Source organism: Equus quagga, chromosome 10 (assembly GCF_021613505.1).
Source record: "Equus quagga isolate Etosha38 chromosome 10, UCLA_HA_Equagga_1.0, whole genome shotgun sequence".
NCBI lineage: Eukaryota > Metazoa > Chordata > Mammalia > Perissodactyla > Equidae > Equus > Equus quagga.
The window spans coordinates 68591711-68613944 of record NC_060276.1 but is presented as its reverse complement, the minus strand read 5'-3'; the positions used below and the strand labels follow the sequence as shown (position 1 = coordinate 68613944).

Below are 22234 nucleotides of genomic sequence, written 5' to 3'. Positions count from 1 at the left end.
CAGAGGCACTCACAACTAGAATATACAACTATGTACTGGGGGGCTTTGGGGAGAAAAATTTAAAAAAAAAGAAGATTGGCAATAGTTGTTAGCTAAGGTGCCAATCTTTAAAAAAAAAAAAAAAAATCTTCCAATATATCACTAAAGCCCTCATATTTTACCTAGGTTATTACAATAAATAGTCACCTGGCCAATATCCCAGCCTCTAGACTTACCTCTCTCTCTCTCTTTTTTTTTAAAGAAGATTGGCACCTGAGCTAAGAACTGTTGCCAATCTTTTTTTTTTCCTTTCTGCTTTTTCTCCCCAAATTCCCCAAGTACATAGTTGTATATTTTAGTGTGGGTCCTTCCAGTTGTGGCACGTGGGACGCCGCCTCACCGTGGCCTGATGAGTGGTGCCATGTCCGTGCCCAGGATCCAAACCAGCGAGACGCCAGGCTGCCGAAGTGGAGCACGTGAACTTAACCACTCAGCCACGGGGCCGGCCCCTAGACTTACCTCTTTTCAACCTGTCATTCACATTCCTGTCAGATAGATCTCTTTTTTAAAAAATAAAAAAATAATTCATACTTCTTATAGAAAGGTCACAAGGTCAAGTTAGAAATATATAAACTCAAAAATTAAAGCTTCTACCTACCTTCCCACCCCTATCTCCCATAGTTTCATTCCCCAGAGGTAACAGTTTGGTGTTACCTTCCATACTTTTTTCTCTACTTGCACAAAACATGTTTAATAATTATACATAAATAGTTTTTAAAATTTTTTCTTTTTTAACAAAAATTGCCATTTTTATAGATAATTATTCTGTAATTTTCTCTCTTTGCTCTTGAATATATCCTGATCCTCTTTTTAAAACTTGTGTTTTGAAATTATTACAGACTCAAGAAATTACAAAAATAGTACAGAGTCCTGTATACCCTTCACCAGCTTCCTTCAATGGTGACATCTTACATAACTGTAGTTCAATATCAAAACCAGGAAATTGAGGGCTGGCCCTGTGGCATAGTGGTTAAGTTTGTGCACTCTGCTTCAGCGGCCCAGGGTTTGCTGGTTCGGGTCCCAGGCACGGACCTGCACACCACTCATCAAGCCATGCTGTGGCAGGCGTCCCACATATAAAGTAGAGGAAGATGGGCAGGGATGTTAGTTCAGGGCCAGTCTTCCCCAGCAAAAAAAAAAGGAGGCTTGGTGGCAGATGTTAGCTCAGGGCTAATCTTCCTCAAAAAAACAAAAAAGAAATTGATGTTGATACATTACCATTAACTGGATTACAGACCTTACTCAGTTTGCACCTTTAAAAAAAAATCTATATTCATTTGTGTGTGTGTCCATGTATAGTTTTATGCAGTTTTATGCCATCATGTAACCACCACCACAATCAAGATGTAGAACTGCTCTATCACCACAGAACTCCCTCATGCTCCTTCTTTGTATCCGCATCCCCCCCCCCCACATGCACCCACCACTATCCTTGTTCCCTGGCAACCACTTATCTGTTCTCCATGCCTGTAGTTTTGACATTTGAGCGTGTTATATATAGAATAATACAGTACTTTTGAGATTGACTTCTTTCACTGAGCATAATTCTCTTGAGATCCATGCAAATTGTTAAAAGTATCAATTAATAATTAATAATTAAATTTTTTAAAGATTGGCACCTTAGCTAACAACTGTTGCCAATCTTCTTTTTTTTTATTCTTCTCCCCAAAACCCCCCAGTACATAGTTGAGTAGTGTTCCATTGTACCAGAGTTTGCACAACCATTCACTCATCGAAGAACATTCAGGTTTTCAGTATTTTGCTATTATGAATAAAGCTGCTGTGAACATTTGTGTATGTGGTTTTGTGTGAATATAAATTTTCATTTCTCTGGGCTAATGCCCAAGAGTATGATGGTAAACATATGTTTAGTTTTATAAAAAACTACCATACTCTTTTCCAGAGTGCCTGTACCATTCTGTATTCCCACCAACAGTGTGTAAAATTGTAGCTGTTCTTTATTGGATTGTTGATTTACTTTGCATTTGTCTAATGGCTATTGATGTTAAACATCTTTCCACGTGCTTATTTGCCATCCATATATTTTCTTTGGTGAAGTGTCTCTTTCTTTGCCCCAGTTTTAATTGCATTGTTTTCTTATTATTAATGAGTTTTGAGGGTTCTTTATATTGTTCTAGGTATGCATCCTTTATTAGATATATGATTTACGAAGATGTTCTCCCAGTCTGTATCTTGACTTTTCAGTCTCTTGACGGTATCTTTGGAAGAGCAGAAATGTTTAATTTTGATGAAGTCCAACTTATCAATTTTCGCTTTTATGGATTGTGCTTCTGGTGTATCTCTACAAAGTATTTGTTTTCTCTTATATTTTCTTTTAAAAGTTTATAGTTTTAGTGTTTTATGTTTAAATCTATGATCCATTTTGAGTTCATTTTTGTACAGTGTGAGGTTTGTGTTGAGGCTCTTTTTTTGCCTAGGATGTCCAGTTGTTCCGTTATCATGTGTTGAGAAGACTATCCCTACTCCATTGAATTGCTTTGAGCACCTTTGTCAAAAATCAGTTGATTGTGTGGGTCTATTTCTCGGTTTATTTTGGTCCATGAATCTATGTATCTATCCCTTTGCACACTACTGTGATTACTGTAGCTCTGTAGTAAGTCTTATCAGGTAGAGTGATTCCCCTCACTTTATTCTTTTTCTAAATTGTTTTCTTATTCTTTTGCCTTTCCACATAAATTTTAGAGGAATCGTGTTTATGTCTACAAAACAGTGTTGTCAGTATTTTGATGAGAATTGAGTTAAAAGTAAGTTTGGGGAGAATTAATGTCTTACTGATCCTGTTCTGTTGTTAGTACATACAGATCTCTGTCATTCTTTTAAATGTATTCCATAGCATAGATATATGTACCATAATTTATTTAACCATTCCTCTCTTGGGCATTTAAAGTATTTCTATAATGTTGGCTTGCAAGCAGCTTTTCACTGTTTTTGTATTTCATTGATATCATTGCACATTTGTGGGAATATTTGCATAGGGAGTTTTGATAGATGTTCTAAAATTGTATTCCAAAAGGTTGTATCTGTTTATAGTAAGAATAACAATGAGGGAGAATGCCTGTTTTCCTACAGTGTCTCCAACACTGGGAATTATCAGTGCTTAAAACTCCTTGCCGATTGGTTTGGCCCCGTGGCCAAGTAAAGTTCACGCTCTGCTTCGGCAGCCCAGGATTTCACCGGTTCAGATCCTGAGCGCGGACATGGTACCACTCATCAGGCCATCCTGAGGCGGGTCCCACATGCCACAACTAGAAAGACCCACAACTAAAAAATGTACAACTATGTACTGGGGGGATTTGGGGAGAAAAAGCAGAAGAAAACAAAACCTTTGCCAATCAAATTATTTCTGTAAAATTCAAGTATATAACTTAAACCAGAATTTTCCATCATAAAAAATTATGTGCGCACTTAAGGAAATCAAACCATACAGAATTGTATAAAGTGAAAAGGAAAAATCTCTGTGTCCTTCCCCTCCTCCCATCCCATTCTCTCGAGCAGCCAGTGTCAGGTTTGGTGTGAAGCATTCTGGACCTTTTTCTATACATACCGTATACTTTTTCTTTTTGGACAAATGATATCATATATTTACATTCTGTTCTACACTTTTTTTTTTACTTGACAATATGTTATGGACAATTTTTCATTCTTATAAGTATGTGATCTTTAAGTAAAATCTGTTCATATATGACTGAAAAGGGCAAGAGAGTTAAAAGTCATTATGAATGTTTCTGAAAAAATGTCTAGGTTAGATTTCCACTTTGTTTTTAAAAATACTGTGGCTGAAGTAGAGGGAGATTGCCCAGTGGTAATTGTCATTTGACATTTCATTTCTATGAGAATACTGCTTTGTTGTTCAAGAATTCAATTTCTGCTTAAATTTGATAGAGAATAAACATATGATGTCCATAACCCTACTAGCCCTCTTCTCTTATGTACTGTATTGAGCTAGTAGCCAGTGATATAGCAATCTGGTATAAGGCAGCATCTCACCAAAAGTCCCATGCTTGTGGTGAGTGAGATAGTATAATATGCCAGTAAACAAATATGCACCAGAAAATATTAAGGGTATGACAAAGTCCACATTTAAAAAAATATCATTTGGGAAAATAAAGATTTTTATTTATTAAAAGAAAAAGGAGATACAGAACCTAAGTGCCCATCAACTGATGATTGGATAAAGAAGATATGGTGTGTATGTATACAATGGAATACTACTCAGCTGTAAAAAAGGACAAAATAGTCCCATTTACAACAACATGGATGGACCTTGAGGGTATTATGTTAAGTGAAATAAACCAGATGGAGAAAGACTAACTGTATGACTCCACTTACAGGTGAAGTTAAACATGTAGACAAAGAGAACTGATTGGTCGTTACCAGGGGAAAGGGGGTGTGGGGGTGGGCACAAAGGGTGAAGTGGTGCACCTACAACATGACTGACAATAATGTACAACTGAAATTTCACGAGGTTGTAAACTATCATAATCTGAATAAAAAGTAAAAAAAAAAAGAGATAAAGAAAAATAGGCTTGCTTTCAGCCCTAGAATTTCTGTAATGTATTTTCAAGGCAACTTGGTGGTGCCAGGAGAAACAAAAGAAAACCCTACCATGAGGGATATAAATCTGTTAACTTCTCTCATGTTTATTCTATATAAGCTATTGTAGTTGGTATCATGTAGAGTGGCCTAAGAGTATAGAAAGAAAAATGGGCACAGGGAGACTTAGTGGCCTGAATCAAATAAGTGATTGCTGTAAGCTCCATGAAGGCGGGAACCATGTCTATATTATATTCCTAGTGCTTATGATAGTAGACACTCAGTAAATATCTGTTGAATGAACTAATGGCCAAAGATAAAGGTGCAATACCAGGAAAGAGGGGAGAGTGGTGCTGTGGAAGCTACAGGATTAGAGAATTTCAAGGAAGAAAAAGTGAATGTCTGTTGCAAATATAAAATAGGGCTTCTAAGGGGCCGGCCTGGTGGTGCAGTGATTAAGTTCAGGCACGTTCTGCTTCGGCGGCCTGGGGTTCACTGGTTCGGATCCTGGGTGCAGACCTACGCACTACTTGTCAAGCCACGCTCTGGCAGGTGTCCCACATATAAAGTAGAGGAAGATGGGCACGGATGTTAGCTCAGGGCCAGTCTTCCTCAGCAAAAAGAAGAGGATCGGTGGCAGATGTTAGCTCGGCTAATCTCCCTCAAAAAAACAAACGAAACAGGGCTTCTAATATCAAGTCTGAAAGCTGCTCACTGGATTTGGCAGTTAGCGTATCACTGTTGACTTGATGAGAACATTTTCAGTGAAGTTCTTTAACACTTCCTCACTCTCAGAGACAGCTGATACTTTCTCTACAGTCCCCTGGTACTTTGTGCATTATCGAAGTTATGAGTTTGTGTGTCTGTGACCATGAAGGGCATCAAGGACAAGGACCTGTCTCTTGTTTTCTTTTTTGTTTGTTTGTTCTGCTTTGTTTTTTATTTTTTATCTTTGTATTACCAGAGCCTGGCACTGTACCTGGCTTATAGTAAGTGCTTAAAAATGAAGAGTCAAGCCCAATTATAAATTTTATTCTATGAGAAAAGGTGTTTTGAAGTGTCTATATTGTTATTTTTCTAATTGTTGTACAGATATGAGATGAGTGTATTTAGCCAATGCTATGTATATATATTTTTTTAAGTTGCTAAATGGAATGTTTTCATTTGGGAAAAAAAGAAGCATTTTCAGGTTCTTTGGGGCTTTGCATCAGGTGAGTCCTGAATGTAAATCCTCCCCTTGCCCAGTGAGATTTGTTACCCCATTTCCCTCTGGATAGTTTCTGTCTGCTTGAGTTTCTAGTCCAGATTCTGAATGAGGTTCTGTTACTCTGGTTTGAGAGATCAAACCTCTTATCTTGGAAACTCAGCATCTTAATTTGCATTTGATCTGCATTCTACATAATGTAAAGAACCTAGCTACAGTCTGAAAGATTAGATTCACTTCTCTTTTTACCCTTTCTGGACGAGTTTGAGATAAATATCTAAAAATTGGGAAAGCCCAAGCTCATCTCTTTGGGATCTGTGGATTATGCATAGTTGAATCTAATAATTCTAATTTCTTTAGGAATTAGCTGTGCAGATTTTTTCCTTTCTTTTTTTTCTCTTTTTAAATCTGGCACTGATTTTTTAAAAAAAACTTTCTACTGCTACTGAGATTCTATTTTATTTTTTAATTTTAATGGTTCACATTAACACATGCACATCCCCCTACACAGTTCGCTGTCAAGATAATAATTTATGCTTGTTTTGGCGGAGCACTCATTTTTTTAGGAGGAAGGTTATTTTTAGTATTTGTGGAAAGGTTCTCAAAGGAAATGTGAGCTTAGAATAAGTGATCACAAACCTCCTCCTCTCCTTGGTTGTTTAAGGACTGCTCACCAACGTGAGTGATATTTTCCTCTGAAACTTTTTAGATAGCAGTAATACTTATTTTCCCTAAATTAACTTAGAAATAACAAAAAGAAGTTTCCTAATTTGGGTGGAGTATCAACTTTCCAAAGCTGTCATTGAAATTACCACTATTTAAGGACATCTGGATTTGAATTAGATGTGATATTCTGTAGTCTGCTGCCAGTCCTTTTTTAGAATGAGGCAAAGTATAAATAAATATATTTCTTTGACAAGGTATTTGCAGTTGCTTTGCCATGATTTAATGAGGAGAGAGAGAAAAAGCAAAATATATTCAGAAAAACATTCTTTTTTGTAAGTGGGTAGCTTATTCTCCCATAGGGCCCAGTGATAATTCACAGATGGCTTTATCTTTCATATTCATTAATGTGTCATTCTGGAAATTACTTTATAAATTAATTCTGACTTTCTGTATAGTAATCCTTTAGGGACTGGGAAATTGGACTTCAGTTTCTCCTTACTCTTTTTTCCCACACAATAGCCCCAGCACCTTAATTATTCCCACAGAGGCCCTGTCATCTTTGTATGTCTCTTCACCGGACTCCTCTTTGCTTCCTAAGCTGTGAAACCTGAAGCTGATCTTCTTAACTTCTAGTAAGCTCCTGATTGCTGCAAAATATAGAGCAATATTTTTAGCTTTATGGAGGTGGTTATGGACCCTTTTGAGAGTCTGATGAAAAACCACGGATCTTTTACCCCCAAAAAATGTATATTACATGCAGAGTTTTGTTTGAAGTTTCAGGAGGTTCGTGGATCTCTCATTACCACTCCATTCAAGAATCCCTGGGATAGGTAGGGATAAGAAAACATCTGGGTATTTTGTTCCTTTTTTGGTGGTGTTAACAGTGGTTTTACAGCTCCACCACCATCTTGCATCAAAAATACTTTAATACTACTTTGCATATAGTAGAGTAATAAATAGCTGAAACCCTTGTAACTCTTGAGAGCATGGACTGTCAAACCTGAAAAGAGACACAAAGAGACACAGCTAGGAATCAAAATACATAGACAAGTGTGTCAGCTATGTAAATAATTGTATTTTTTTATGTTCTGGGGGTATTATTAGTGGGAAGTATAATTATCTCCTTAGTTGTGTGTTGCAAAGAAAATGGGAAGGGAAGAGGTCCCATCTTCAAAATAGTTTAAGGTAAGAGAGAAACTCCGCAAATGTATAAAACTCATTTTTCCTTGTATTATAAATGAGAGCATTGAGATGTTGAAGGGTTGGTTTATGTTTAGGTTTCAAAACCGAAGTAAAGTAAGGGCTGAACTTTTAATCTGTAGGCTGGAATTGTAACCGTGAGGCAGGTCCCTGTAGCTAGAAGAGCCAGTATACTGTAAGACACTAATGTCATACCAGCTCGGAGAAGGAAGCCTATAACCTGTATGCAGCCTGTTTTCTCCAGCTTCATGCATTACTGTCAACATGAAAGGTTGTCTGATAACTTTTGCAGTCTGTCTCCATCAGTATTTTGAGGACCAACCTACTGGTGGCCCTAGGAGATCAGAACTCTAGAAACTTGAGCTGCAGTCTTCTTATTACTCAAGCTATTCTTGATTGTGAGCCAGCTCTAGCTGTCTTTGTATGTGTCCTGAATATCTTGATGGTTGACTTAGTTTTCTTTCTGGCTTATTTGTGTTTGGCACAGTCAGTTTGTGAGAGGACACAGCTTTATTTTATATCTTTTAAAAAAAATAGATGGCCTATACTTGTGAGAAGTTTTAACTGGAAGAGATTTCTTTGTTCATGTAACAGCTTGTGTTATTACAAGCTAGGAGAGTAGGTATGGCATAAAAGCTTCACGTGCACATTTGGTGTATTTTTATCCTTTACATCCTGATAAACAGTAGCTTTAATTGAGGGATCACCTCCTCTGTGAAGCCTTTCCTTATTCCTCTTTTCCTCTTACCTCCCAGAATTGGCCACTTGCCCCTCTGTGCCTCTGCTTCACCCTGTCTGTATTTTTTTCATTGCATTACCCTATTTGTTTATAGTCTATCTCACTGTACTAGACTATAAGCTTCTTGAGGATATGGTCTATATCTTACTCATTTCAGCATATAATGCCTAGCACATAGAAGGTACTCAAGAATGTTTTATGAATGAATGGTTGAATGAACAGCATATTAAAGAATATCATAAAGTACTTAAGGCAGGGATTAAAAACTCAGATGCCTTCAAAGTACAGGCATAAATGAGTTAAGCAAATCTGCCAGGGACTATGGTAACCCGGAGAACACATGCCTTATCTAAAAGGGACCCCTGCTACTCAGCTCCAGCTATTGGTACCTTGTGGGAATGCTGACCCTGTGTTGCCACATCTTTTAATTTTTTAAGAGAAGCCAGACATTTGGGGTTCTATATAAAATACCTCGGTTGTTAAATGTCAACTAATTAATATATTTTTTAAACTTTTTATTGAGGTATAATTCACATACAAAAAAGTGTATATATTATGGGTGTACAGCTCATCCATTCTTGTAAACTGAACTGATTTTTATGTGGGCCAAACAAAACTGGATTGACCTGTAAGTCATCAGTTTGCAGCTGGTGACAAAGGCCATATAAGGAACTGTATGGTTAAGAATCATCTAGTAGTAAAAGTATCTTAAAGAGACACATCAGCCAAATGCAATATGTGGACTTTATTTGGATTATGATTCAAATAAATCAAATGTAAGAGAACATGCATGAAACAGTTGGGGAAATTTGAATGTTGACTGGCTATTTAATAATATTAAAGGATTATTGCTAATTATTTTAGATGTAATATAGTTGGTTTGGTTGTGGTTTTTTTTATAGACTTTATTTTTTAGAGCAGTTTAGAGCAAAATTGAGTGGAAGTTACAGAGAGTTTCCATATACCATGTGCCTGTATGCATGCATAGCCTCCCCCATTATCAATATCCCTCACCAGAGTGGTAAATTTGTTAGAATTGATGAACCTGAATTGACACATCATTATTACCCAAAGCACATAGTTTACCGCAGGGTAACAACTCTTGGTGTTGTACATTCTATGAGTTTAGACAAATGTATAATGACACGTATCCATCATTATAGTATCATACATAGTTATTTTTTAAAAGAGTCTTTAAAGATACATACTGGACAATTTATGGATGAAATGAAATGAAGCTGGAGTTTGCTTCAAAATAATTACGGAGGAGTGTAAAAGTTGAGGTTTAAATGAAACAAGATTGACCGTGTGTTGGTAATCGTTGAAGCTGGGTAATGGATACATGGGAGTTCATTATATTAATATGTGTCTATTTTTGTATATGTTTGAAAATTTTCACCTCTAAAAGTAGAGCAAGAGTCCAAGTTAAAGCTGAAGCATGATTTTGTGGGTCTAGGAAAATGGAACACCCCTGCTGGTGACAGAATGTAAATTTCTGGAACTGACGTTTGCAAAGGTAATGGTATTTTCTTTTTTCATTTATAGGGCCTGAGAGTCAGTATACTAAGACTGCCCAGGAGATTGTGAATGTCTGTTACCAGACGTTGACTGAGGTAGGTGGTAAAGAGGAGGTCCCCTTGGGATCTAGCTTTCTGAAATCCCTTTGTTTTGGGTGAGAAGGCCTTCCCTGCCTCTCCTGTTTTAAAATGTACCATCTCACCCTCCACCCTCAGCCCGCATCCCTTATTTCCTTTCCTGCTTTATTTCCTACCTAGCACTAAATGTTTCTAAAAAAACTATTAATTATTTATTTCAATTATTATATGTGTCCTGCCACTAGAATAGAAGCTTCGTGAAGACAGGCATTTTTATCCGTTGTTTACTTTTGTATCCCCAGTGCTTAAAACACATGTTGAATGACTTCACTAATTTTCTTTATTTCTCAGTATGATGAGCATTTGACTCAACTTGAGAAGGATATTTGTACAGCTAAGGAAGCAGCTTTGGAGGAAGCAGAATTAGAAAGCTTGGACCCAATGACCCCAGGGCCTTACACACCTCAGGTAAGTCTGAGGACTAGGAACCTCTTTTTACAGTTTTCTTATTGGTTTGGGAAATTGGGAGCATGTTAACAGATGTATTTACTGAGATACCCTTCTTCTCTGTCCTTCCTCTTTATATGCCTTTCGTGTGCTTTCTTGTCTTCTCAAAGGCTAAGGTGAGTGAGGGCCATGGGTCTTGGTGGCCTTGTTGAATCCAGAAGAGGCAGGTGTGGGATGAATGAGTGGGGTGGAGTGTTAGTTGTTTAGGCAGTATTTAGGAATACCAGGTTTTTGACTGATAGGGCCAGAGGCATCCTCTTGAGGCCTTGGAGCTCCCTTACCCATGAATTGGGGCTCTAGGAATCCCTGGAGTATAGACTTCTCCATTATAGACATGGGCCACGTTGTTCCTGTGCCCTGTAGATGGCCTGACTCCTCGTCTCAGAGGTATCTCAGTGTAGCTCAGGTGTCACCCATTTTCCCCGATTGATTCCCCCTCCTCGTAAATGAAGACAGGTAATATTTATAATGTTCTTAAATTCACATGTCAAAAGACTAGAGAGCAGGATTAATAAGAAATTTTTAGTCTTTCTGACCCTCGAATATACTAAGAGGATATTTCATCTATGCTAAACTCTTAGAGGGCTGGCATATTTGAAGAATAGGACTTACCAGTCTGTGTTGGAGGCACAATGGTAAAGTGGAAAGTACGTGACGTTGGCTTAAAACAGGCAATAGGCCCGGGTTTGAATCTTAGCTCTGCCTCTCTTGCTTTGTGAACTTGGGAAGTAACTTAACCTCTCTAACTCAGTTTCTTTTTCTCTAAAATGAACTTGTCAAGATTGTTGTAAACATTAAATGAGTTCATTTGCCTGGCACATAGTAGACATTTAGTAAGTGTTTGTTTCCTTATTTGTATGAAAGTTGTCTACAAAGTCCTCAGGGGCCCTTTCAAATTTAACCAAATATTTTGGTGTAAAATTCTCCCAATTCCAACTGGAAAACATTTTCATTCTACTCAGGTGTCACTCTGAACTAAATGCAGCCTCTGTGATCTCTGTTGGCCTGTTGCCGTCTGTCTTGTTCATGCCCTCTCCCTATCTATCTTTTACTCTCTTTCACCCCAGAACCTAGGTTACTGAGGGGCCAAGTATAAAGAATCCTAAGATACTTCTTCCAGGCCCAGAACAAGGAAAGGCTCTTGGAGTATGTGGGCAGATTGAGTCAAGGGGGCTTGGGTGAATGATGTTGCCCAGGAAGGCCCTATTTGCTAATAGGCCCACAGCTTCCACAAGGCCCTTTCTGGTAAGTTAAAACCTAGGTTTTAGCCATCCTACGCCAGGAGAATCTAGCCACTGAGTGGCACGTGGTTTGCTCTAGTCTATGACAGCCTAAGCGTGGTGCAATGGTGAGTCAAAGCCTTAGACCCAAAAGTCATCTTCCTTTCTTCCCTACCCCTCCGACACCATCTCAAAGGGCTGAGGAAAACCTGGCAACTGTGCTCCCTCTTGAGCAGTAGCTGTTTGGTGCAGTTAGAGGGTTTCCTAGACATTTCCAGAAGAGCAAGATGTAGAGTAGTGCCTCTTCGTTATTCCACTTCACCCTCTCATTGTTGTCTTCCCTCACATATACGCATTTTAAAATAGTAAGCCCAATTCATTACCTCTTAACTTGCGGAAGATGCTCGTGAGTGATTGTCCTTACTCATTACTACTCTTAAGCTCATTGTTATTAAAGAGTGTTTGCATAAGTTTAACTTGTCATAATATGGTTCTGGTTGTATAGAAACACAGCAGTAATCACACTTTACTTCCAACTCTAAATGGTGCTGCAGTAGTCCCCGCTTATCTGCAGGGGATACGTTCCAAGACCCCTGGTGGGTGCCTGGAACTGCAGATAGTACTGAACCCTATATATACTATGCTTTTTCCTATACTAAGCTTTTAGCACACAGAGTGGCCATAACTTTTGCAGTTTGAGGTGCAACAGCAAAATTAGCACAAATTTCTTTTTCATCGTCCCAATTTCACAGACAGAAGATTTCTTCTTACTGTAGATCTCTTAGCAACCTCAGCCTATGATTTTTTTCTTTCCTTATTAAGTCGAGAACGTTCACATTTTCACTTAAAGGAGGCACCATAAGGCTTCTCTTTGGCATATCTGAATTGCCAGCATCACTACTCTTGCACTTTGGGGCCACTGTTAAGTAAAATAAGGGTTACTTGAACACAAACTCTGTGATACCGTGACAGTTGATCTGATAACCAAGATGGCTACTAAGTGACTAATGAGCGGATAGTGTACACAGTGTGGATCCGCTGGACAAAGGGATGATCCATGTCCCAGGTGGGAGGGAGCGGGACAGCAGGAGATTTCATCACGCTACTCAGGATGGCATACAATTTAAAACTTATGAATTGTTTATTTCTGGAGTTTTCCATTTAGTATTTTCAGACTACGATTGACCATGAGTAACTGAAACTGCAGAAAACGAAGCTGCAGATAAGTGGGGACTACTGTCCTCAATGTATTTTCACTTAACAATTTCCACCTAGCTTATATTGCATCATACATTCAGCTTATCACTTTAGCCAAAACTGCTCACTTTCCAGTTTCCCACATGGCCTTTTATTCCCTGATTTTCACTTCTCTAGTTTCAAAACTAGTTTATCTGCTCAGTAAAGCTTTGATTTGTTTTGCCTCTCTTTCTCCAAAACCCTCTTCTTAATTAGCCTTGCTTGTTTGCTTTAAAAAAAAATAAAAAGTAACACGTGGATTTTTTGTTGGTGAAAGTAACATGTTCATTGTGAAAAATTGGAAAATATAAAGAAGAAATAAGTTACTTAAAATCAAGCCCACCACTCAGAAAGAACCAACCGCTGTGAACATTTTGATGTTTCTTTCAAATCTGTGAGATTTGTGTGTGTGTATGCGTGCATTTATAGATGCACTTTTAAAGTGAAATTGGTCAGTATGATTTTGTCTTGTTTTCACTTCACATTATGAACATTTCATTTCATTAAAGAGTCTGAAAAACATGATTTTTTAATAGCTACATAATATTTCTGCTCTTAGCCGGCTTTTTAGAGAACTCTTTCCTCCTTCTCCAGCATGTTCTTTATTAGTCCCTCCTGCCCTCCTGTCACTGAACAGTCCATTTGCTAAATCCTTACTCTCTTTAGGAGAGGGAAGAGGGAAGGGATCTATAATTTATTGACTACCAGGCATTGAGTAAGGAGCTTACACATATCTCTTAATTCTCCCAACAACCTTGTGAGGTGGACATTATCATCCATGTTTTACAGTTGAGGAAACCAAGGCTTAGAGAGACTAAGTAATTTGTTAAAGTTACTCAACTAGCAAGTGGTGGAGCTAGGACTCAAACCCAGGGCAGTTTACTCCAAAGCCCATGGTTTTTCACCACACCATTTTGCCTCATAGCATCCTCTGATGAGTTCATAAGCTGTTAAGCCATTCCATGCTCTTGTTGGAATTGAAATTCTTTTATTCCATTTCCTATTAGATGTCTCTAAACCAAATAATCAAAATAGCACTGCTGTGAAGCCCTGGGCCTAAACACAATAAGACAAGGCTTAGAAGAGTTAGGTTATTGACCAGAAAAGCTGTTAGGACGTAGAGTTGTCCCATAGCTTTGATACTTTTCTGCTTCAGGCTTCTGATCATATGCATCAGATGCCTCTCTGCTAGAATAAACAACATTTATAAGATACTGAAAAACCTGTCCGTAAAGCTGTGTCAAACTGTGTTTTCTCTTTAAATGGATTGCTCTGCATGACCTTTTTCTGCAGTGAATGCGCTAAAAGGGAGTTCTCTGTATTTCTTACTCCCTTTCCTAAATAGAAGCTAAGTTATGTGATTTGTGCCACAGCCTCCTGATTTGTATGATACCAACACATCCCTCAGTATGTCTCGAGATGCCTCTGTATTTCAAGATGAGAGCAATATGTCTGTCCTGGATATTCCCACTGCCACTCCAGAAAAGCAGGTGGCACAGGTAGGAGGTTTTGTTTTCTCTTTGTGAGATTGGTGGCATGCTTTGAGGTGGGGAGTGGGGAAGTGGTGGTGTGATATAGGACATGTGTCAAGGATAATTGGACCCCGTGGCCCTGGGAATGAAGGCTTAGAAATATGATTTCAAGGTGGGATGGTGACAGGTCACATGACTGGCATTGTCTTGTGTCTGTCCCCATGGGCAGAGTCAGGCTCAGCAGAACTTCAGGGAAGGCACAGTGTGCAAAGTGTATGAGGCATCAGAGCAACCTGACAGGTGACTAGAAAGACCAACTGCATTCAGAGACAGAGTTCAAAAAAATTGCCCTGCTGCTTTGATGTATGTATGTTAGACTCTAAATTAAAATTATTTATAAAATAAAAGTTTTTAATTAGCCTTTTCTAGAGGTATCAGAAGGTACTCCTGATTTGAAGCCAGAAATCCTATCAGCTGACCTCAGTCGGGGTTCCACTGGGAAGTGCAAAACTCAGGAGGGTTTTTCTATCCTAAAGAGTCGAACACAAGCTAAGGAAAGCTTGGGTTAGAAAGGAAGAGTCTCCTTGTGATGCTACAGGAAGAGTAGACCAAGGACCTTCCCGTTCTTTGTTTTTTCCCCTACCCATGATTTCCAAAGAATGAATGGGGAAAAATGCACATGCTTTGAGCTGTGTAAACAGCACCCACCAGCTGTGGAGTTGGCTGGGCTATCAGGGAGGAGCATCCGTCCTGGGTAAGAGCCTTTGGTTAACTCCTCCTACAGGCACGTCCCTCAATGATGTGCTATTTGTGTTCCTTACTCAGATGCGGCAGGGCCGAGGTAGGCTGGGCGAGGAAGACTCTGATGTAGATATTGAAGGGTATGATGATGAGGAGGAGGATGGGAAACCTAAGACTCCAGCCCCAGTGAGTATGCTTACAGAAAGCTTATGGTTACATTATACCCTTATGTGATAGGAGCCCGAGCAGTACAGGGCAGACCAAATCCCAAGGCAATATCAGAGGGCTTCCATAGTGAGGCCCAATCTGACTTTAATCATTGGAACCAGCAAAATGACTCTATCTACCAAAATTACTTAACTTCTTGTGAGGCAGCAAGTGGGGGGCTAGTGGTGGCTTCTGATCTCTTACTTGATCTACTGATGGGATTTTGACCCCAACTGGTCTTATTTAGGAAGGTGAAGATGCAGATGGTGATCTTGCAGACGAAGAGGAAGGAACTGTGCAACAGCCTCAAGCAAGTGTCCTGTATGAGGATTTGCTTATGTCTGAAGGAGAAGATGATGAGGAAGATGCTGGGAGTGATGAAGAAGGAGATAATCCTTTCTCTGGTAAGCCTTGCTTCTTTGCTTCTGTTCCTATGTAGCTCACCATAGCACCCTCAGGACTAGATAGGAAGCTCTTGGCTGTGTATGCTGTTACCAGAAGCTCCTGTTTTATTGGAGTCCCATTAACCAACCTCAGAGTACTGAGCACTCACTCATAGGATGATCAAATTCAGTAGCCTTAGAGGAAGTGAAGAAATAGAATACAGGAGGTGCAAAAGATAACAGTGGAAAAGGTAATGCCCAGGTAGCAGCTGTGATTTGAATACTTGAGAAAGATGAGAAAGAAGTATTATATGTGGCAATAGGAAAGGAAAATTAACAAAAAAGATCCTGCTTTGGGATGTTCTGTAGATTGATGGCAGTGACAGGGAAAAAGTACAGGAGGAGATGATAGGAAAAAAAGCAAATAGATTGGACTGAGATGGAAAAAGGAAGTAGTTATTGTATTCAGTTTCCATACTACAGCTCTCACCAGTGTTGACCCAAGGCACCCCTCTGACGTGAGGAGTCCAGGCAAGGTGCCTGTGTAGATGTGTGAGAGTAACTAGCTTTGGAAGACCCAGCCGAAGATGTTAACTCTGTCAAGCTTATCACAGGATTTGTCTCTTTTCACAGCTATCCAGCTGAGTGAAAGCGGAAGTGACTCTGATGTGGGATCTGGTGGGATAAGACCCAAACAGCCCCGCATGCTTCAGGAGAACACAAGGATGGGCATGGAAAATGAAGAAAGCATGATGTCCTATGAGGGAGACGGTGGGGAGGCTTCTCATGGTTTGGAGGATAGCAACATCAGGTAATCGGCAGCAACATGCTACAGGGCTGTGGCATCAGTGCCCAGCTATGATGTCAGAGGGCCCAGCATCAGATTACTTTCATCCATCAAACATTTCCTGAGCACCTACTAGGGCCAGGCACTGTGCTAGGCCCTTGGGGGTACAGAGGAGCAAGACATATCCTGCCTTTGAGGAGCTCACAGTCTAGTGGAAGAGACTGATACAAATAAAGTCATTACAAATACAGTGTGATAAGTGCTATAGCATAAGTTAAGTACAAAGTGCCAAGTCACCACTGAGGAGGGAGTGTCTCTCACTCTGCTTGGAGTAATCAGGGAAAGTTTCACAGACAAGGGAACATTTGAACTGGGCCTTACAGGATGAATAGGAGTCTACTAAGTGTATAAGTGGCAGCAGGTGAGGAGATCCTTAGAGATGGAATAATATGTTCAAAGGCACACAAATATAACAAAGTATGTTCCAGAGCAAAGGGGGCTTGTTGGGAGTTGTGGCTCCAGAAGTAGCAAGGGATTATATTGTATAGGACCTTAAATGGCATGTGAAAACATTTGGATTTCGGGTAATGGGAATCATCACTTTTAAGGAAAAGGAAGTAACATCAGATGTGCATGTTAAATAATTCCAGGGCAATGATAAGGGTCTCAACTGAGACCTGTTAGGAGTGGGGGAAAAGGAAGGGACATACTCAAGAGCTATTTAGACAGTAGATCAATTGGATTTAGGGGATAAGGAGATCAGATACATAATGAGTGGGAACACCAGGATAGAAAAGAGGAAGAACAGGTGTTAGATGGAATAGGAAAGGAGGAAAAAAAACGAATTTGTCTTTGGACATGTTGGATTTAAGGTACATATGTTACATCTAGCCAAAGGTATCCAGTAAGCAGTTAGACTCTTTATTTATTCATTCAGCAAATATTTATCACAAGTACAAAAGCAACTAAGGTATGGTCCCTTCCTTCAAGGAGTTCAGTCTAGTGGAAACCTAAAACAGGTATACAGATGATCATGAAAAGTGCTGTGATGGGCAGGCACTAGATTTTTCTGGGAGTTGGGTAGGAGTGGGGTAGGGGAGCTGGTTAGAGAAGGAAACTGAGCTGAGTCATAATAGGAATTAGCTAGATGAAGAAGAAGGCAAAGGCACTCGAGAGAGCAGGAACAATGTGTATGAAATCACAGAGGCATGAAACGCTTCTCGAGAATGCAAGTTCAGTGTGGCTGGAGCTTTTGATCCGTGATCCATGTGATAGAGACAATTTAAAGAGGTAGGTAAGGACCAAATCATGAAGGGCCTGAAAGTTTGGGCAGACATTGAATGAGAGTAGTGTGATCAGATTGACATTTTGGAAAGGTTGTCCTGTGCCCCAAAAGAAAAATGGGCAAAAGACATGAGTTAACAATTCACAAAAGAAATGCAAATGGCCAATAAATATATGGAAAAATAACTTCCCTAAGAATCAAGCAAATGCCATTTTTTACCTATAAGATCAACACAGATGAAAATGAGTGATAATGCCCAGTGTTCGAAAAGGTGATTCTCAAACAACTGGTGGTAATGTAAATTGATAAAATGGGGTGGGTGAGAGAGGTATAGCAACTTATTATTATAAATCAAAAACTTAAAAATGTGCATTCCCCTTGGCCCCAAAATTCCATGTCTAGGAAATTATTCTATGGGAAAAATAAAACACCTTCATCAAGATGTTTGTACAAGGATGTTTATCACAGCATTGTTTCTAATAGTGGGAAAATCGGAGATAGTTTAAATGTCCTAGTGAGAGACTGTTAAATAAATCATGTTACAGCCGTACAATGGAATACCATGCAGCTATTAAAATGATGCTATAGATGTATGTTTATTGACATGGAAAGTTGTTATAATCATTAGTGAAAAAAGCAGATTCCTGAAAGAGTATGTAGAGTATTCCAATTTTGTAAATAAAAAATGTTTAAGCATCTAAGTGAAGTACATAGAAAAAAATTTGGAAGGTCATATATCAAGATTATCTCTGGGTGGTGGAGTTATTGGTGATTTTTTTCTTTTTTTCTGATGTATACTTTTTTTTTTTTACCAGTGAACGTGCATTACTTGTGTGATTTTTTTTAAAGTAAAATTAAGAATAAACAAACAAACAAAAAATAAAGAGCACTCTGGCAGAAGTGTGAAGAATTAATTGGAGGAGAGCAAGACTGGAGGCATGAAGACTGATTTCGGTGGTGCAGGCCTGAGATAACAAAGGACTGAGCCAAGGCAGGCAGAGTAGGGATGGAAAGGAAGGGAGAGAGACAAGATATATTGAAGAGGATCTTCAGGACTGTTGACTAATTGGCTGTGTAGACGAGTGATGCTGTAAGTGGTAGCTGAAACCATGAGGCTGTCAGAGCATTTATGGTCTGTGTGTTGTTCAGGTATAGGAGAGTTTCTTTTCATTCAGGTTCTTGTGTATATGAAGTTGGCAAGTTGACGTTTTCGAACAGGATCATTTTTCTCTCAGGGATGTGTAGAACAGTCCAGAACCAGTCATTAGTGTCCAGGGGAGGTGAGATGGGCTGATCCCTTGGTGGTACCGAGAACGGGACTGGTCAGCTAGAGGATGGTGCCCGAGCTTGAGAGATGACATATTTCTCTTCTCAGTTATGGGAGCTATGAGGAGCCTGATCCCAAGTCGAACACCCAAGACACAAGCTTCAGCAGCATCGGTGGGTATGAGGTATCAGAGGAGGAAGAAGATGAGGAGGAGGAAGAGCAGCGCTCTGGGCCGAGCGTACTAAGCCAGGTCCACCTGTCAGAGGACGAGGAGGACAGTGAGGATTTCCACTCGATTGGTGGGGACAGTGACTTGGACTCTGATGAATGAGGCTTCCTTTGGGCCTGCTTGGTCAGCCTTCCCTGTTCTCCAGCCTAGGTGGTTCACCTTTCCCCAATTTGTTTATATTTGTACAGTGTCTGATCTTTAAGTCACCAGATTAATTAACACCTTAGCCTTTAAAAAATAGCAAGTAAATGACAAATCGCCTCTCCTGATCTTCCTGGGGCAGTGTCACCCTTTGATTTAAAACCAAGCAACCCCCTTCCCCCTACCACTAACAAAAAGAGCAGTCTCCTCCTTCTCCAGTACCTTCCTTTAACTCTATTTATTGCTCTTAGTATCATTTTTCCCTGGGGCAGGAGGAGAAATTATGAAAGGACTAATAACTTTATGTCCTCTTGATGTATTAGAAATTTTCCAAGCATGGTATCATCTCAGTTTTCTAATTTGCAGGCTGGAACAGGTGACAGCCCCCATGCTGGGACAGAGAATTGAGTTCTGGTGGACTCTGTGCCATGCTAAAAACAAACGTATTGGACAAACTGCCCGTTATTTATTATTTATTTAATTATACAATGCCTTGTTCCTAAATGGATTTGAGGCAAATGACTATAAATCTTTGAAACAGCCTATATATCAGAAATGATATGTTGCCATGTAAATGTGTTCTGTCCCTGCCCCCCAGGGGAAATGGTAGGAAAATGGTAAGTTCCTTAGGGCAAAGACTGTGTCTTCCGTTTCTTTTCATGCTTAGGATATGGTTCTGTGCATAATAGGTACTCGAGAAATGTTCCTAGAATCATAAAATCCTCAACAGATTTGTTATTGAGCATCTGCTCCATGATAAGCACTCTATCAAATCCTTGGGATGCAAAGGTAAATGAGACACATTACTTTTACCCAAAGAGCTCACCATCAAGTTGGGGGAGGGGAAGTGGAATTTAAAACATGTTAATGAATTCTTACAGTACTGTGAGATAAGTGCAATTAAGAAGCTAGAAATAAAGTATAGGGGGAAATAGAGGAGTGATCATGTCTGAAAAAGTCAGGAAAGTCTTCCTAGAGGTAATTTTTAAGCTGATTGTTGAAGAATTAGTAGGAGCTTGCCAGATGGAAAAGTCCAGGCAGAGTATAACATGAAGCAAAAGGCCAAAGTCTAGCAATGGCAGAGTGTGTTCCTAGTTTGTTTGTTTGTTTGTTTGTACCTGCCTTGTTCCAGAAAGGATTTAAGGTGGTTTATGTTCCAGTCCTTTAATGCTGGAATGACTAGAGATGAGACTGAAAGATGGGCAGGAGGCATATTATCAAGAGCTCTGAGTTTGATGCTAATGAATGTGCGTTTCGTATTACGGGAAATGAGCTCTGGTGGGGTGGTAGAATCTGATTTGTGTTTTAGAAATTTTCTGTATATTGAGTGAAGAAAGAAATTGAAGAATCATACGTAACAGACAAGTGTGATCCCATTTTTGTAAAAGACGAAACTGTGTGTGTATATTTATACATGTTTATATATACTTGTATATGCAAAGGAGAAGGTGTAAGAGGAATACGCTAAACTGTTCCCAGTGACAACCTCCGGGGATTGGGATTGGAGGGGAGGGGGCTGTATGGCTAATATGTATACTGGGTGGGTTATTGTGCTTTTATTTCTGTATTGTTTGAATTTTTTTACATGTATTATTTTTGTAATAAAAACTTTTTTAAAAATCCCAGCAGTAGTGTGGAGAATGGTTTGTTTGGAGGGGAGCAAATCTAGGTCAAGTAAGGGGGTAAAGGAGCCCAAACTAGGGCTATGGCATTAAGATGGGGAGGAAGGAGATGAATTTGAGTGATCTTTAGGGCGTAGAATCAACGGGACTTGATGACCAGTTGGCCTTTGGGGGTGGAGAAGGAGGAACAGAAAGTGGCTTCCAGAATTTTGTTTTGGGAGATTGAGTGTACATGGTACTCATTCATTCATTCAACATTTATCAAGCCACCTATTTTTATCAAGCAGTCTGTCTGCTAGATGCTGATACAGAAGTAAGATAAGAGTTTCTGATTGCAGGGAACTTAAGGTCGAGAATGGGAGATAGACATGTAAACAAATAAGTTCAATAAAAAATCATTGCAGTAAATATCTACAAGGTTCTGTGGTGAGAGGAGGGAATTACCAACTCTGCTTATGGAGTACGGATGGAAAGGCTTCACAGAGGAGACCTTTCAGATAGATCATGAAGAGTAGGGGGGAGTTTGCCAGACAGTCACGGGGAGGCAAGGGGAGGAGAGCATTCTAGGCAGAGGAAACAGAATGCTTAGAAACATGAAACTACTTGGTCTGTTCATGGAACAAGTAGTTCTGGATGGGCAGAATATAGAAAACTTAGGTATTATAGGGATTACAAGGCTCAGTATCAAATGCTCATTTTAGAGAGATGTCTGGCGAAATGTGAAAATGGATGGACTGGGGAGGGGGTGATGCCAGATGAGAGATGATGGAGACTTAAACTGACTGAGGCATTGGCAGTAGGGATGGAAGGAGAAATACATCTTGGTGACTGATTGGATAGTGGAAGGTGAAAAAAAGAGTGGAACCTAGGTTTCTGACTTAGGTGACTGGGTAAATGGAGATGCCATTCATTGAACGGGTTGACAGTGGAAGGTAGGAGAAATAGCTAAGTTCTGTTGGAAGCATGTTAAGTTTAAAATATGATAGGTAGAAAGCTGAGGATTTGTACAACCATGGGAGTAGGTGAGATCACCCAGGAAGCAGGGGTAGAGTCAGAAGAACATGGAGGACAGATTCCTGGTGAAGAACAATATTTAGGGGTGGTCAGAAATAGAAGGAAAACCTGAAGAGTGATATTTCT

At 39.5% G+C, this 22234-nt stretch overlaps 1 protein-coding gene across 4 annotated transcripts in view; it reads left to right on the top strand.

Moving 5' to 3' along the window:
- TAF1 (TATA-box binding protein associated factor 1) overlaps positions 1-21097 on the top strand; it is a 71465-nt gene extending 50368 nt beyond the window's left edge. For 2 of the 4 annotated variants that reach the window (XM_046673040.1, XM_046673043.1), the window contains 7 exons: positions 9948-10015; positions 10349-10465; positions 14334-14459; positions 15258-15359; positions 15628-15784; positions 16397-16574; positions 19211-21097. In XM_046673040.1, the coding sequence (XP_046528996.1) occupies positions 9948-10015; positions 10349-10465; positions 14334-14459; positions 15258-15359; positions 15628-15784; positions 16397-16574; positions 19211-19433 (971 nt within the window). In that variant the 3' untranslated portion in view covers positions 19434-21097. The remainder of the gene's footprint in view (positions 1-9947; positions 10016-10348; positions 10466-14333; positions 14460-15257; positions 15360-15627; positions 15785-16396; positions 16575-19210) is intronic. The other 2 variants (XM_046673042.1, XM_046673041.1) reach the window with 1 other exon arrangement.
- The last annotated feature ends 1137 nt before the right edge of the window (positions 21098-22234 follow it).